A 17,087-nucleotide genomic window follows, 5' to 3' on the forward strand; every position below is an offset into this window, starting at 1 on the left:
TTCTTTCATTGAGTTCAGATAAGAATCAAATTGATTAGTCATGTTGCCAAAATAGCAGTGTGCTCTAGAGGGATATTTTGATGTAAACTATGGAAACAGAAAGAAAACTAAAGCAGCAATAGGGACATACATCAGACAATCTCCTAAATGAAAACTGTACAGGCACTGCTGTTAAGGACAGATTTAGAAAAAAAAGTCTTATGAAAATTAATATGATTGATATATTATGACAACTTGTTCAAGCAATTTGCATTTTTATAAGAAATTATCCTTAAATGTTGTGCCGGTCGAGAGACCCTTCCCTAACCCTACGATACCGTTTGATCAACGTGACAAAAGCAATTAAAATGCAGAAAAAGGAAAACTTGTTGAAAGATATAAGAACATGCTTTTTTGATGTGCGCCAGTGACACCATGAATGCAAGTAGTTTTGTGAATTTCAATTCTGTTGTGAGAAATTCACCAAAGTGATTGTGAGAGGCAGGAAAAAATTTAAATAAAGTTACACTGAAAGAATGATTGTACTTGTTGCTTCTTTGCTATTTCATGGTCATTCTTATTTATCCCTACAGTGTTGGCTTGTAGCAGTTACGCAGGGTCTGAGTTATGATGTGGTGTCCAGTTTGACACCACAGCTACTGGACATGATCCTCTTTTTAGGATCGTGTTTAATCCTAAGAAGAGTATTGTTATGATTGCTATAACTAAGGAGAATCAGAAGATGAATTTCTCTTCTTTTTCACGGATAAATATATTCCGGTAGAGTTTTCCCAGGACAGAAGCTTAATTTTTCTTAATTTTCCTTTTGAAAGACAGGAGGCGTATTTGCCTAAACTGGCATTTTGTGAAATAGCCAGTAGGGGGCGACGCATTGTGCTACAAAATATATTTTTTTGTAGAAGTAGAAGAACTTGCGCGAGGGGAAAAAAAAAAAACTTGGCTCAGCCCTCATGCGGAAGTAGCGCAAACCCCGACAAACAAACAGTGTTTGTCACGTACAAAACAAACAAAACGGCTGAGTAATGATTTAAAGCGGCGGTTTTCAAAGTGTGAGGCGCGCCTCCCCTAGGGGGCGCCAGAGCACTTTAGGGGAGGCGCGGTGCGAGGGAAAAAATAAACCGGAAAAGAAGCTATCTGCTTGCTGTCTACTGATGTGAGAGAAAGAATGGACACATTTTTAGTAAAGAAAAAGGCAGGGGAGGCAAGTTCTGGAGGGACCGGGTCTGTTCTCATGCTTTTTTGTCTGTCGGCCATATTGTATTTAACAAAAATAATTTCTTGCATTTGCAGTTGATGGCCAGTAGTTGATGGTATATTTTATGATGCATTAGTGTCCACTTCAGTGGTCTGTGTGCATTTATAACATAAAAATCCACAGGAAGCACAAGAAAATGGCTTTTAGATAGCTGTCCACTGTAGTGACCACTATGCATGAAAGGGCTAATAATAGCCACGACTCTTAGTCGTAAAGTAATCCTGACAACATCATGAGCGTCATACTTGGGATATAAAGCTGCCCAGTTGCATTTATAGATGAAAATATATTTTGACTTTAATTTGGGAATTAAGGTCCCAGAACCTAAAGGAAAAGTGGAGAGGCACAGAATCGACCGTGCTTGAAGTCCAGTGTGAAGTTTATTCCACAGTCAGTGGCGCAAAAGGTGGCTATGCAGTGTATGCAACGCATAGGGGCGCTGCACTAGAGGGGGCGCAAAAACGATGTGGGGAATTTTTTTTATATAGTCAGCATTTTATGTACTTAACAGCTGTTTGTGTATGAAATGATCAATAACAGAGGAACAGCACTGATTAGGCGCCCCCCTCCCATACAGGCAGCTTGGGCAGCGGCTGAGGCGCGTTTTGTTTTCTTTTAAATTTGTAATAATCCCTCGACAACAGGGAGCTAAAGATGGGGCGCAGAAAAAACTCCGGGGCCCAAAACAGAAAACGGAAGAGGGGGAAGGATAAAGATGTTGGAGAGACGAAGAAAAGCTTTTCAAAGTGGTTGAAAGACAGAAGGTAAGAAATGTCCGTGTATCAACAAGAGAGTTGTAAATATTCAGGTTAGCTTAAGCTAGCCTACAATGATGATGTTCGCATCCACCTCAAAAATATGTAGTTGCGGCCCTGGCTGCAGCAAACACAGTTTGACTCTGATAATGTGTCGGATGAATGAGCACGTGACGTCAGCGCAGCAGGTGCAAAGAGCCCATTGGTACATTGATCTTGTAGCCAGAGAAACTGTAATCTGTTTTGGATTCTTTAAAGTGGACTGCAAACATTTGTTTTTGTTTTATATTGGCAATAAAAATAAAGGTTTTAGGAGCAGAGCTAATGGTGCATTTGAAATCCATGAAGGCTATGTGTTCCTCTGTTTGATCAATGACTATTTACCAAGAGAGTTAGTTTTAGTTTCACTGAATCAATTAAAAGTAAGTCCTGTAGATTTAATATTTCTCTATCTTAATAAAGTTTTGTTCATTATTAAAAGAATGTTAAGATGTCCAGAATCAGCTGCAGCTTGTTTTTTTTTTTAATCTGCGCAAAGAATAATTAACATTCTTATCTAATATTTTAATTCTTATAATTCTACATAATTATTACTCAGATTTTTATAAACATCCTTTGGACCATGCAAAGCATTTTAGCTGTTTCTCTATAAGATCTATTTTCTATTTCCTGTTATTAAGTTCTTCCAAACTGCTATGAGAGTAACTTGAACACAACAATCATTTTATTTGATATTTGTTCAAATCATCTTTCCATTCTCTTACTTTGACTCACTTGCTCCTTGCCTTTCTCCTTATTTCTAAATCACCACATGTGCCTACTTACCAAACCTACTACTCAGTTTATTAATTCCTGCAAACCATGAGCTAGTAGTTTTCATCATTATTTTTCTTTCTATGAAACTTTAACTGTTTAAAGTTTCCTCATCCTTTTCCTTCTTAAAAAAACTTTCATATTCCCCTTTCTTGTGTTTCACATTCCTGTCTGTTACTTGTTTTCCTTTATGACTTTTGTTCCAGTTTTTAGATATTTTTTTATTTATTATATTCATCTACTTATTCCTGTATTTATTTAGTTAGTGTTTCATTTAGTCATCTATTTATTTGCCAACACACTGTTATCACAATCTTCTGTTTCCTTAATTTCTTGGCTGCTTCTTTAGTTTTTTATTTTATCCTATAGTTCTAGTTCTATTTTAGTATTTAATTAACCTTTTAACCTGTACTTTACTATCCATTTATTCAGATATTTTGTATTTTATCAGGGACCTGCCCTTCAACACACTCCCAATATTTTCACTGCTGTTAATCTTTTGATTTACATTTACTGTTGAAATATAAAGCAGTAATTCGTTCAATGGTTGTTAATGGCGAGGTTGCTATGCCGCCATCTGCTGTGTATTCTCCAGTACTGCAGTTATTTTTCTACCATTCCGGACAATTTAAATGAATTCATTTATAAAAGAAATTAAACGAACACATATTGAAACACTTCTCTCCACTTCCTGCTATTTTCACCCATTTTAAACAATTACAATTTTAAACGCATCACTATCCCACAAACATCCTGTTTCCAGCAACCCAAAATATCCTTTTCTGTTAAAAAAAAACCCAGGGTGGCACCCAATACGCCAACGTACTTGAATGGTACAAATGCATAAAAATTCTCCCTGCTTTCTGACATGCTGATAGTTCCTCTTCCTGGATATTTACCCTGACTGGTTCTTCCCTTTGCTGGACATCTCTGCTTTTTTCCGCCACCCTGGATTTGATCCTGTCATTTTTAATCTTCAGCGCTACAATCTCTTTATTTAACTCTTCATTTTCTCTCTCTAGCCACTCGAGTTTTTCTGTTTTTTCTCTTAATTTGTCCGCTGCAGTGTTTCTCTGTTTTTTCCGGTCCTCTTCCAGTTTAAGTGTTATTCTTAATTTGGCTTCATTATCACATCTTAGTTGGTTTATACTTGCATTTTTTTCCTCCAGGTCCAGATGAGTTTTTCTGATTTGTTTTTTGTAAAATGCATTTGATTTTAGAAGTAAGTTATTTTCCTCTTGCCAGTTGTGTGTCTTGTCCGTTCTGTTTAGTCGCTCTAGTTTAATCTTCAGACTTTCTACGGTTTTCTGAAGCTCTTGGTTCTCCTCCTGCAGCTTGCTGCGGTTCTTCTCTAAATTGTTTATTTTTGTCAACAAAAAATGATCCTCTTCCATCTTTGCTCTCTGGTTCAGACTGCAAATGAATTTCTCTGTGGAATCTGGCAATACAAAGGCAGCCGCCAGTGATGTCATAGACAGGATGAGTGACATCACTGTGACATCAAAGCCACAAGAAGTCTGTTGGGTGTGGGGGAGGGGGGGATGTTTTTTTTTAAAACTTTATTCACAGACACACTGTACAACGACAGAGTGAAACATTTGTTCTGCCTCCAGAAAAAAAACAAATCCAGATAAATATATTCAAGATGAAGAAAAAGCTACGGGGCTTCGGTTCCCAACTGTTCATTCAAAGCAGTACAGAGTTCAATAGTTTTAATAGCTATTTTCTGTCTTTGATAGTCTGGATATAAAACTTAAGTTCATTGTAAAATGCAGCAAAGCACGGCTTCCCCTACCTGGAACAATGAATATGATATTTAAATAGTGACAATAAAGGATTTATGAGAAACTCTGAACTGTTGGGCTCTTTGCACCTCAGCTTCCGCGTTCGGGGCAAAGCGGCTCAATCTTTTCCGATCTATTGAAAAAGGCTCTTTACACTGGGCGTTTGCAGGGCTTGTCCAAGGTAACAATTAATGATGTACATCGATCCGAAGCCCCGACAATAAGCTGGAGAAAGGTTTTAACATGTTCGCCTCGTTATACACAGATACGAAGGTGAGTTTTACTTTCTTTAAACTTTGTGGCTAACATTAGCTTTAGCTTATGCTAGACAATTTTCTTGTAAAAATGTGCTATTTAAGTATCTAAACATTTTTCATCCATTCTAACGGACAATGTTTTTACCTTGTTTTCAAGTATATTACCTGCGTTTATTGTCGTTAGTGTCAGAGACCAAGTAACGGTCTAGGGTACTATAATGTCCCCTCCAGTTCTCCCCGGTTCCTACGCCTACGGCTCTGACTGTAATCCTGGACCTGTGCTTCTGTCTGCTCTGTCCTCTCAACCCTCAGCCGATCACAGTACAGTCACAACGCTCATACTGCTGTTCCTTCCTGTTGAAAGGGAGTTGTTCTCCACCACAGTCGCCCCGTGCTTTAGATGTAGAAATTGTTGGTAAATCAACAATCAGATGGGCTTAATTTATATCCACTAATCAGTTTGTAACAGTGATGAACTAAAATTGTGACTGGATCTGAATCTAAGTATTTTTTGTTCAAATGAATTGAATTGATTTAAACTGAATTTAGACCAAACCAGACAAAAACTGGTTTGGATGAATTTGACCTGGTTGAATTATAAAGTGGACTAAGCTGACAGCAGTGCAGTAAATTCCCTGGTAGATGGCTTTGCTGACTTTATATTTGATAAAAACAAAGTGGACATGAACAGCAGATGGCGTTGCTGTCCAAATCCTCTCTGACTGTGGAATAAACTTCACACTGGACTTCAAGCACGGTCGATTCTGTGCCTCCACACTTTTCCTTTATGTTCTGGGACCTTAATTCCCAAATTAAAGTCAAAATGTATTTTCATCTATAAAGGCAACTGGGCAACTTTATATCCCAAGTATGACGCTCATGATGTTGTCAGATTACTTTACGACTAAGAGTCTTCAGTCAGAGGCTTCATCAAGTTTGCTGTAATGCAGACTGCTACAAAAGATCCTTCCTAACAACCATTTGAAGAACCTTGAATAACATGATATTTAACCATATTTTACTTAATTTTAGGATCAATAATGTATTCTTGAATTCAAATTGAATTTAACTTTGTATGTCTCTTGAGACTCCAGTGGTTGTCTACACCTTCTGAATCTCTCCCAAAGTCTTTATTGGGCTTCGTTTCACAATCCTGACAAAACTGTGATTGTCCTAGACCGGCGGTTTTCAAAGTGTGAGGCGCGCCTCCCCTAGGGGGCGCCAGAGCACTTTAGGGGAGGCGCGGTGCGAGGGAAAAAATAAACCGGAAAAGAAGCTATCTGCTTGCTGTCTACTGATGTGAGAGAAAGAATGGACACATTTTTAGTAAAGAAAAAGGCAGGGGAGACAAGCTCTGGCGTAAGTAGAAAAAAGAGGAAGTATGACAACGACTACTTAAAGTTTGGATTTTCCTGGACTGCAACCCCGCATTAACCGGATTCGCGCATCAAAAGCACAAGCACATTGTTCCCACTAAAATTAAGGTGAGCTGAACAGTAATGTTGCCAATGTGTTGCCATGTTGCCAATTTAGTTAAAATCATAAATAAAATGAGTTACACATGATTCAGGACCATGATTGCTGACAAAGGCTGGGGAATAATTGGGGAAGGATTGCTCTACGTCAGCATGGGGGCGGAGCCAGAGTCCGAAATAGGAAATACCAATTTGCAAAAGTTGATACCAGTTGATACATTGAAAGAATAACTCAAACAAACCACGGTAATAATGCAAAAATACCACTAAAATAACAGTGTAAGTTTTAGAAAGAAAGAAAGAAAAACTTGTTTAATCTGAAAGGCATGAAAGAAGAAGAAGGACATGTATTTACAACATGGTAAAGTGTCCTATAAGTGACAGGAGGCCTCTTCTTTTAAGACATTTAAAAAACATATTACATATAGCTGCTAAAGAACAAGCCTTTTACATTCAATTTATTGTGTATATCAAAAGACTATCTAGAAAAAAGGCAATGCTGATGGTTATAAATCACACCAGTCATCTTCAATGGTGGCAGCTGCTTCATTCAAGACAAACATTTTTGGCTTTATATGTTGAGATGTAAAAAGTTGAGGAGAAACTTGATTTATCAGAAGCAACCATTAGAAAGGCAGACAATTCTTTTAAAACTTTTTATTCTTTTATTGGTATTGATCCAATAGAGGCAGATTGTTAATGAAATATTTGGAAGCGTGGTCAACACAAACTGAAGCATTTCATTCACTTCCTCTGCTGTCATTACTAAAACTACAGGCAGACTACAAATCGACGTCATTGTTCACAACACAATAGCCCAGTAGAAATTCTTGCAGAGGAATCCAAGTAAATGGCAGAAAGTCCAGACTGAGCTGTAGGTGAGATTTGAATCGAGTAAAATGGCACAGGAAGGCAATAGCCAAGCTAGAATAATCCTGTCAAGTTCACTGACAGGCTCTGTAGTGTTACTTCAGTTTTACTCATTGTTTCATGAAAAAATACTTTCAAAAACACACAAATATAAAAATAGTTGTCAACAAAAGCATGTTTCTAAAAAGAAGTCAAAATGAACCCACAATCTGATCAGAATCATCTTGCTTTTCTCCTAGCTTTCTAAAAATAATAATGGACGGTTTTCAAGCTGTTTCAGTTCATTGATGACTCTTAAGTCAGATACTGTATGTTTCAAATGTCTCATTATAAGGCCGTCAGCTCGTTTGAAGTGAGGATCCTCAGGGCGATTTTTCCGGGCATATTGTCCGCCTCCTTACTGCCTTTATTCTTCAGCTGGAGCTGCTGAGGGTGAGAGACGTCATCAGGCCTCCCGGACAGCGTGACCTGCCCTAAGAATTTGTCCGATCCAAGGTCATCGCTCCACAACTGGAAAAGACCAGACAGGTTCAGTAGCAAATAACACAGGAGGTGATTTGTTGTGTTAGAACAGAAACTTTTGCCCAGGCTGCAATTAATTTACAGTTTTTTTAATTACGTGTAAAACTGACATACTGTGCTGTAGTGGAAGTGTTGCATGTTCAGCCCTTCCTTCCCTGGTCTACAGTTTTTTTGAATATATAATAAATATATATTATTTTACCACGGTGGTGTGGAAGCATTATTGCTACGTAAATTGAATACCTATTTGTGGGGTTTTTAAAAATCTTTGCCAGGCTTGCTAAAACTTGTGTACATGTGCTTTAAAGTGTCATTAGCATTTAGTTTATTTAAATGTGTATAGGGAAAGCCTTTCAATTTACCATTTATGTTGTTTAGAGAAATCCTGACTCTGCTTTGTTTTCATTTAAAGTCTTTTTTCCTGCCTTTTGGTGTTTTTTCAGCTCTAACAATAGTAAATGACTAAAAGCACAACTGTAAGCCTGGGCAGTAAATACCAGCCCCACCAATCTATCTGAGACTAATCACTGTCACTTGACTGATTTTTCAACTTACCTGCACTGTTAGGGGCTCTGTGACCTTCTTCCTGAAGAAAATGGCGCTAAATTGAAACGTCGGCGTCAAAGAGTTCTTCTGGGCGATGGACTTCACTGATTGGCTCTCGCAGGAAATGATCAAATATGGGTTTATGCCTAAAAGATGCATTTAGTTTTATTTCTGTGAATTATAAATGAGCAGGACTAGTTTGAAAAAACGTTCTCTTACCCTCTGCCTGGTCTCCTTGCTGACCGATCTCAGCTCTGTCCACATATATGTGGGTAACGACTTGAGGATATCCAAAAAGCGGAGTCCAACATTTAGTCTGTGGTTTGTCCTTCACTAGCTCCCTGAGGGAAGACATGGATAGAATCATATTTCTTAATATTCTGACCTCAATCAAAAGGCAGCCAGTCTGACTTAAACATATTTCATGTTTTAGACCAAGCAAAACCCAAATCTCCCTTGTTTGAGCAGCCAAAACCAAGAATGGAGAAATGGAGAAATATAAATAAAGTTAATCAAAACATAATCTTAGGCCAGAAAAAGCTCAGCTATTCCCCAAAACACAAATCTGATTGCTTCTATAAAATACAATCCATCATTCAGGGTCCACGTCAGCATTTTAAAATAGTTTGTTTTAGCTCAAGGCTTTGAAATACATGTTGGTCCACCAAAGACAGAATATTAGATTTCCACAGGTTCAACCAAAGGTTAGTTTTAATCATTTGAATTTGAATTTACTGTGCCATCAGTTTCATACCGGCAGCCGGAGTCCACGTCCGTGTAAAGCCGGAGCATGAACTCTCCTTCTATGAAAGCATCGAAGGTGGTCGGGATGACGACATATCGGCCCTTTGGCAGCTCACATCTCATGAACACCGTCCGAGCATCGATGTAGGTGGAGGTATGCAGAAGTTGTTGCGTCACCAAGTCGTGTAGACGATACTTCCTGTTCACCTCCACCTGCAATGTAATTCCCGGTTGTACTAATGATGTAAAGCACTTTGAAATGCCTTGCTGCTGAAATGTGCTATACAAATAAAATTTGATTTGATTTGATTTTGATTCGTCACTGCAGATTAAGCGTATTTCTATATATTTAGTTGATGTACTGTGAAAAACTATATTTTTTACAAGCCTGAAATCAGTCTGAAAATATGTTTGTACTGAACGTAAAATGGCTTAAAAAGAAAATAAAGTTTTATCTGTGAAAACAAATGCTGGAAGAAAGCCATATACTGGCTGTTTATGCACTACATTGTGTCGATCTATCACATAACATCAGAATAAAGTACACTGAAGTTTGAAAAGGACACTATGCCTTATAGGTTTTCAAATTTATAGATATTTGATTTGCAAAGAAACCTCCACATTTTACAAGACTTTGAGGCATGACTGCCTCTTAGTGGTGGGAGCGTGTATTGCAGTTGTATGAAGATCAGAAAGTGGTTGTACTGTAAGTGCAGAGGGTTAGACTGAAAAAATTCAAAGCTTATCTCAAACAGGAAATGTTCTTTAAATATAATAGACAAAAGCAAAACACCATCTTGACTCTGTCAGATGAAAGATGACAAATCACTGGTAAAATCATCACAAATCAAAGTTTTAATTTAGTGTGCTGTTGGTATTTTAACAGATCATGTCCACACAGCTCTTCTGTTTTTATCGCATGTCACATTTCAGCAGCACCTTTAACAGAGTGATAACAGAATCTGTGGTGTGTTTGAAAGTTTCCAGGTCTCTGGCATTAAAGACCCCTGTGAGGAAACATGCCATCAGTTTAGAAATGTGTGGACACATGGCCTCATTTAAATGAGACAATTCAACACGATGAGGAAAGTTTGTTTTTACTGTGAACTGTGCTTGCAGCCTCTTGTCTTCATTCAATAACTCTCTACATGATATTTCTGTTATAGTTCTGTCATGTCTGTGGGATTTTTGGTTAAATATAATGCTGCATATTATGTACAAGTGAGGAAAGTTAATACTTTATCAGAAAGTAAACTTTCACCAGAGATATAAATATCCCGTGTGCAACACGCCAGGCTTGAACCAAGGAACCAGACCTGTCTGCAACTTCTGCAGAGAAAAAATGAAATCATCATCAAAGTTTTTGGCTGCAGTTTGCCTTTCAGTTTGAATCTGATGTGTTCAGCCTCTGGCTAAAAGGTCTGTTTGGGTTCAGATAAGATCTAAATTAAACTGCTGACTGCTTAGTGAAGTAGAAAAGAACTGCAGGCCAAACCAAATTCTTTTACAATAAGAAATGTGAAATTAATATGTTTTGCCCAAATATAAACTGTTTTTATATTATAATGATTTTTTCACAACTTTTTATGTAAACGTTGCAATTACTTCTATTCTATGTTTTGTAATTAATCTCCATTGAGACAAACACCGATAATTTTTGCCCCCAAAAAGTATTTCTTCCTGCTCAAGTATTTTGAAGAAATTAGTAGTGACAGTCATGGTGAAAATTTCAGGTGATGTCCATCTTAATGAAAATATTATTATTATTATTATTATTATAACCTCACTACTTGATGGCAGTATATTGAGTAGCACACTTGAATTCCCTTACATGCAAATATATAATCAATACCACACACATGAAAAAAAAGACCTTGCTACTTCAACTACCACTGTGAACTTGTGTTTGAATCAGTAATGGAGTCCTTGTCTTTTTTTACAGAAGAGATTTGTGTGGATGATTTGTGTTACCTTTAAGATGTTGAAGCCCATGCTTAGATTGTCTCCTTGACCTTCTTTCCTGTAGATCTTTCTGTCTTTCTGCTGCAGTGAGATCAGGACCTCGTCAGATTCTTTGGTGACATCAAACAAGTACTGGAACAGAAGGGAAAATGCATTAGTTTTTAGTCGTTAGTTATTTGTTTTTATTACGTATAGACAGACTGTCAGTGATGGAGGGACAGAGTCTCCTGAGCCGTCAGCACCTGTGGGTTCTGCAGAAATGTCTGCCTGTGGTTAACACAACCGCCGCAGCGGTTCAGCAGGGGGTCGCTGTTTCGAGTCCATTTCCCAAAGTTCACTGCCTCATCCCAGTTCTTCTGGATGCTGATCAGTGAGGTGTTTATTAGACGGCAAACGTCTGCATCACTGAAGTTCTTGCACCAGTCTGTGAATGACATCCTGTTGATCCAATCAGAGAGCGCATCAATAATGAACAGTTAGGAATCAAATTAAATAGCTGGAGTGTAATCAGAGACCCACCAAAACTCTCCATCGTCCGCCACGGTGATGCCAAGATTGCCTCTTTCTGTGTCACCGATCTTTGACCATTCTACAGAACTGACAAACAATCAGCAAAGCCAAAAAGGTGGTTATTTACCAGGAGGCATTCAAAAGATGCAGAGAATATTCTACTTTAGACAACATCTGTTTTACATACATTGTCCTGTGACATGGAAAGGAAATAATGCATAGTTTTCATTTATGTTTAGATGTTTGTTGAACAAAGATGAAAGAAATGTACCTAAAGAAAGTTAAGCTAACTGCATTTTTAGTTCAATATGTTTCATGTTAACAACAGTAAAATAATTAATATTTAAGAGCCTGAAATATTTGTTATTTAACTTTAAAAGAGAGCAACAAATGTTGTTCTTTAGCCAACCTCTGAGGCCTTCACAGAACAGCTGTAAAGATCCTGAGATTAAAAGTGAACTATATTTACTAATTAGATTATTCTGAAGCCACTTGACTGAACTGGGCTGTATGTAGAGGTTTCAGATTAAAGGAGGCCGAATACAAAGGCAAACACTTTTAGGCTTCATATAAAACTAGATCCCAATAAAATATGTTGTAGATTCTGATTGTACCATAAAAATCTACAGATAATAATGATGCCTTTTGAGAGCTTTCCTTTTTTCAAATCATTTAAACCACACATCAGACTTTCATTTTATTTTCAGTAGTATTGTGTGAACTAATTGTTAATACCAAAGTAGTTTTTTCAGATTAATATTTAAGCCTTAAAAAATGTTATTAATCTTGTTCAGATTTGGAGCTGGTTGATGTGAGACCATTTTATGCCGTCCTTGACCTCAGATGTATAGTAGATTTTTCAGACTTAAACCCAAGTTATATTTTAGCAAACTGGAACAATGAAATGGATTGTCTTACTTTCTCTGTGTGGTATTTTTTTTCAGTTAATAAATTGATTTATAAAGACCTTTTTGGGGCCGTGCCAGTGGTAATGTCTCTACAAAGCACATTTTTTCCTACTCGGTGATGGGGAAATGACTCCCACATGACCCCTGCTGACCTGTCACTCCACGCTCCTGTCCACTCAGTTTTACCCCAGGGATTTCTCAGGCGGATGAGTGGAATGGTTTCATTCTTGAAGTAGGCCCGCAGCCCGTGACCCAAACGCACTCGTTTCACGTCAGTTACCGAGTACGCATGGCCTCGCACCAGCCCGTTATCTGTCCTTGACTCGAGTCTAAATCCCTGCGGCTGTGAAATTTCAAAGAAAATGTTTTAATTTTGACATGGTCAAAGACTCCGGAGAGGCGTAAACAGAAAAAACTTGCAGGAACAGATAGTCACTCACCTTGATGGAGGAGCTGATGATTCCTCCGCGATTCCACGCCTTGAGAAGGTCCTCAAAAAATTTATCTTGTTTGTTTTGATCTGCGTAGTATTTCTCTTTCTGCAGGTCGATGGCCTCTACCACGGCTCCACTGAAATCCACCACAGCATCTCCAGTGTTGCCTCCAGCCAGGGACTCATAGCAGCCAAAGAGCCTGGGCACAGTGGGAGGAGGGACATTTGAAGAGTTGATAGGCAGTTAAGATAGTTTGGCAACTTAAAATATTCATGTGATGTTAGACAATACTCAAAAATAGCTACAGTTGTATAAACCCTAATTTCAACCCAGGTTTTAGCAGATAAAGAGATGACCGCAGTTATAATCAGGTCCTGTAGCTGTTTTCTATTTCAAAGAAGACACTTTAAGATAACGCAAACATTTTGTTACACCATACAGGGACTAAAAACCACATCCTTGCAGATGAAACAAAAGCTTTGTGTAAAAGTCTTTGTTCTCTAACGGTGAGCTTTGGAAACAAATATATCCCCTTATATCAGTGGGAAGATAAACACTTCCACTATATTTCCGGACGTATTTACTCATCTCCCTTCACATATGCAACCTTTAGTGACATCCTATTTTAAATACATAAAGTTTATACATGATGTTTGCCCACATTTTGCTCTGTGACTTTTTCATCTGTGAACTCTTTCAACAACAATTAGGAGTTTGTTTGTGGGATTTTTTTACCACTCATCTGAAGTGTATTTGTGAGGTCAGACACTGTTGTTGGGCAATAAGGCCTGATTTCCATCTGAATTATGTTCCATCAGATTGAGGACTCAGTGCCGGCCAGTCAAGCTCTTCTACACCAGATTCACTCATGTATGTCTTTATAGACCTTGCTTTTTGCAGTTTTGTGCAAACAAAACAAGAAGAGATCATTTTCAAAATATTCCGCCAATGTTGGGAGCATGAATTTTTTTAAGGCTTTTTATGCATCATCATCATCATCAGGGCTGACAGTGAAAGTACAGGCTGTTGTCTTGAGGAACAGATTTGGTTTACTGACTTGGCGTAGGCTTTCTCCAGCAGGGCGCTCCAGAACTCATTGTTTTGCTTTGACTGACAGTAGATGAGCTCTCCGTTGATTGTCGGCAGCCGGTCGTCTATCACCACGTCTATCCACTCACCGAAGATCCAGAACCGGAAATGGAAAATCCCAGCATAGTTTGAATCCCACTCCTGCTCCTTCCAGTCAGGAATTACCTGGAGATAATCAAGCACAATAAATGTACCTAACATCTCATTTGTATATATTTAGATTTCTAAGTACAGCATTATAAGTAACCTGCGTTACAGTAACTGAGGTTGTGTTGAAACATTTTGAAGGAATGAACCTGAATCAGCTGCATTGTAGTTGGAACAGATCATTTGCATAACTTTCAAGTCCTTTTAGCAAGTTATTTTCTTGTCAAGACTGTCGTTTTATTAATTCTAACAATATTTTCATATAAATATTTTGAAGTTCTAAAACAGATTATAAAAAAATATATATTTTAAATAAACTTACCTTCTCCCAGAGGTTTGATTTTAAAGCCAGGCAGGCACAGGCAGCAACAAACCAGCAGTTTCCCACAATCCCCTGGTTCAAGTCATGAGAGCTGATGCCCTCTACAAAGAGATGTGGGTTTTCACATAGTTCCTAAAATATTAAAAAGATTGTGGATTTAATGAAAAAAATACATGGATGACCACAACTTTCCAAGACTTTACAAATCACCAAATAATAAAAATCCAACAAAAAACAATCTATTTACAGGGTTTAGAAGAAGTATTCATGCCACTGGATCTTTTTTTAATCTCTTGGTATTACATTTAGACGTGGTTGTAGAAGGTTTTGATAATGAGGGCTCGAGCAAACACATGCACACACTTTTAACATTCCTGGTGTGGAATAAACTCACCCCGGGTCGTTTCCACTGCACAACTCCAGGAGGGGGTTTTTTGTAATAAAGCGATGAATTGGTGGCTGGGAACTCTGGATCTTCAAACAGATTCTCTTTGTTGTGCTGCTTCTTCAGCTCAGCATAGTGCTGATTCCTATAAGCGACAGGCATGGTGGAGATGCTGAGGCCTCACAGCTGCAGATGAGAGACAGCAAAGGATTCTGGTCTTTATATGGCTGGAAACAAAAATTATTTAGTCTTGGTGGGACTGCTGTGCTGCTTCAGACTGACCCATGACCCTGAGTGAGTCTCAGTGGACTCATTGAGTTTGTCTGGACAGATGAAAAATGTTGTTTATGATATTGGAAAAGATTTGACACCTTCTCCTTTGCTGGATCTAGAATATAAATATCTTCCGATAGATGTTTTTGAATTGGGACTTTCCAAGTGCAATGGAAGAAACCAAATATGTTGCATAGAAGAAATATGATCAAAAAATGAAAGTTTTGCACCAAAAAAAAAAAAACAGCACCTAGCATAGCTAAGTCAGAGTGACATAGATAATACAGAAACAAAACTAAATCTACGTGTTTTGATACTTCAGGACTATTTATATTTACTCAAAGCAAAATTCATTCAATTTATGTTTGAAGTACAAATATTTTAAGACTTAAAATGTAACCATAATCTAGTAAGAAAATGTTTTGGCATGAATTTGCAAACTCTTGAAACCCAGACTGTCCCATGTGACATGAGCTCTCACTGCTGTTTGAGAGATAAAAGTTGCTAAACCAAAATAGTAACCTTTACACTCGCTGGGATTTAAAAGTCTACATTTTGGGTAGTTTGTTGCCACATGTCAGGACAGAGGACTACATCAAAGATCTTTTTCAACTAAGTAGCATTTTACAGTTTCTGGAATCTGAAAAATTAGAAATGCACTTTAAAAGGATCAAATTAGACTCAGTGGTTTTACTTCACGTTAAAAACATTTCAATGTTCATGCGAGTCATTTTACCTCTGTTTCAAAAAATTACTACTGGAGCAGTAAAAGAAAGGCTTTTAGATCTAAGAACACAACAAAGATGGTGGCGCTAACCTTGTTGCTAATGGATGCAGGATAATGGTTCCAAATGCCTGTCAAAAATTAACTAATATTAAGATTTAATGAAGCCTGATCTCAAGTTATTTAAAATTAGCTTCTGTGATCAAGATGCCTGGAAGGAACCCAAACAATTTTAAATTTATTCCAGTATTTATGATAATATGAGTGATTGAATATCCAATGAAAATGATTCCAGAAGCTTCTTGGTGGCTCATAAAAAGCAAGAGCTTCACGTGAATCAAATATTTGTGGCCTGCATGTTTACATTTGAGCCTGTTTGCATAATAGTTACAGTATTTGAGGAGGGAGTGGAGATGCGATGAATTCAAGGTTTTTATGTCCTATGTTGCATCATCAATCCAACCTGGTGATGACATTTAAAATGCATCTTTAAAATGAACATGAGAGTTATGTAAATTTCTCACAGGTCATGGATCAGTGGTTTGGTTGAGGCTCTAGCAGAAAAGCACCTTTTCAAACCTTGTTGAAGAGAAAAACTGAAGTTATGACGGGAGTTGTGATGAGAGACGTTTCTTGATTCTTTAGGGAGGAACTCTTAAGCTTGTTTTCCCACTACACTGACCCCTCGGTGCCCTGTTTACACAGTACTGGCCGGGGCAATTATTTAGATAAGAATCTTGATATTTCAGTCATGGTCCAAGAGTCTCACAACAGCACAAATTCAACAGGAAGTAATAAACACCAAATATGTAGAAAAGCCGGTGAAGTACAAAATGGATAAAGAACTTTTGAAAAAGACCATTTGGAATTACGAAACAAACTATAAGGTTCTGTAAATAAATACAAGGGTATAAACGAGAGGATATCCAGTGACAGTACCTTTGTGATATCCGCAGCTCAGACTTTCATTCTCCAGAATAAGGAAGTTTCCCGGTCGAGTACTTACCTGTCTCTGACTCACCCTCTCACACACCACTGACCTGTTTCCACATTTCTCAGTGCCCCACCCCATTTCTGTTTTCTATTGTATGTTCAACTGTTACGCACTTACCTCTGACCTGAACGGTGAGACGGCTTAATGAGTGATTAGTCAGTATTGACTGAGAGTTTCTTCTCACTTTTTTTAATGGTAAGGTTTTAATTTTCTTCTCTTTATTGGAATATTAAAGTAGAAAATATTGAAAATAAGTCTCAGGAAATGACATTTGTTTTTCGTCTGGTTGTTGCAGGTGACGCCACCTACACTTCCCAG

At 37.8% G+C, this 17,087-nt stretch overlaps 1 protein-coding gene across 1 annotated transcript; it reads right to left on the minus strand.

The window, feature by feature from the left end:
* Positions 1-6,981: 6,981 nt before the first annotated feature.
* LOC116728654 (calpain-5-like) lies at positions 6,982-16,820 on the minus strand. Its single transcript, XM_032576926.1, has 13 exons — positions 16,715-16,820; positions 14,788-14,964; positions 14,394-14,525; positions 13,893-14,089; positions 12,842-13,034; positions 12,554-12,744; positions 11,503-11,580; positions 11,226-11,421; positions 10,993-11,115; positions 9,032-9,234; positions 8,497-8,618; positions 8,287-8,423; positions 6,982-7,719 (listed from the first exon to the last, which is right to left on the minus strand). Exons 2-13 carry the CDS (start codon positions 14,938-14,940, stop codon positions 7,537-7,539), a joined length of 1,908 nt encoding a protein of 635 aa, XP_032432817.1. The 5' UTR covers positions 14,941-14,964; positions 16,715-16,820; the 3' UTR covers positions 6,982-7,536.
* Positions 16,821-17,087: the final 267 nt, after the last annotated feature.

Source organism: Xiphophorus hellerii, chromosome 11 (genome assembly GCF_003331165.1).
Source record: "Xiphophorus hellerii strain 12219 chromosome 11, Xiphophorus_hellerii-4.1, whole genome shotgun sequence".
In the NCBI taxonomy this organism is placed as follows: Eukaryota; Metazoa; Chordata; class Actinopteri; order Cyprinodontiformes; family Poeciliidae; genus Xiphophorus; species Xiphophorus hellerii.

Excerpts from the sequence above, each read along its gene's own strand:
- LOC116728654 (XM_032576926.1), bottom strand. The coding sequence starts at position 14,940 with ATGCCTGTCGCTTATAGGAATCAGCACTATGCTGAGCTGAAGAAGCAG. Across the intron at positions 11,581-12,553 it reads ACAGGAGCGTGGAGTGACAG|TTCTGTAGAATGGTCAAAGA; the intron begins GTCAGCAGGGGT and ends ATTGTTTGTCAG. Across the intron at positions 8,424-8,496 it reads GCAAGGAGACCAGGCAGAGG|GCATAAACCCATATTTGATC; the intron begins GTAAGAGAACGT and ends TGCATCTTTTAG.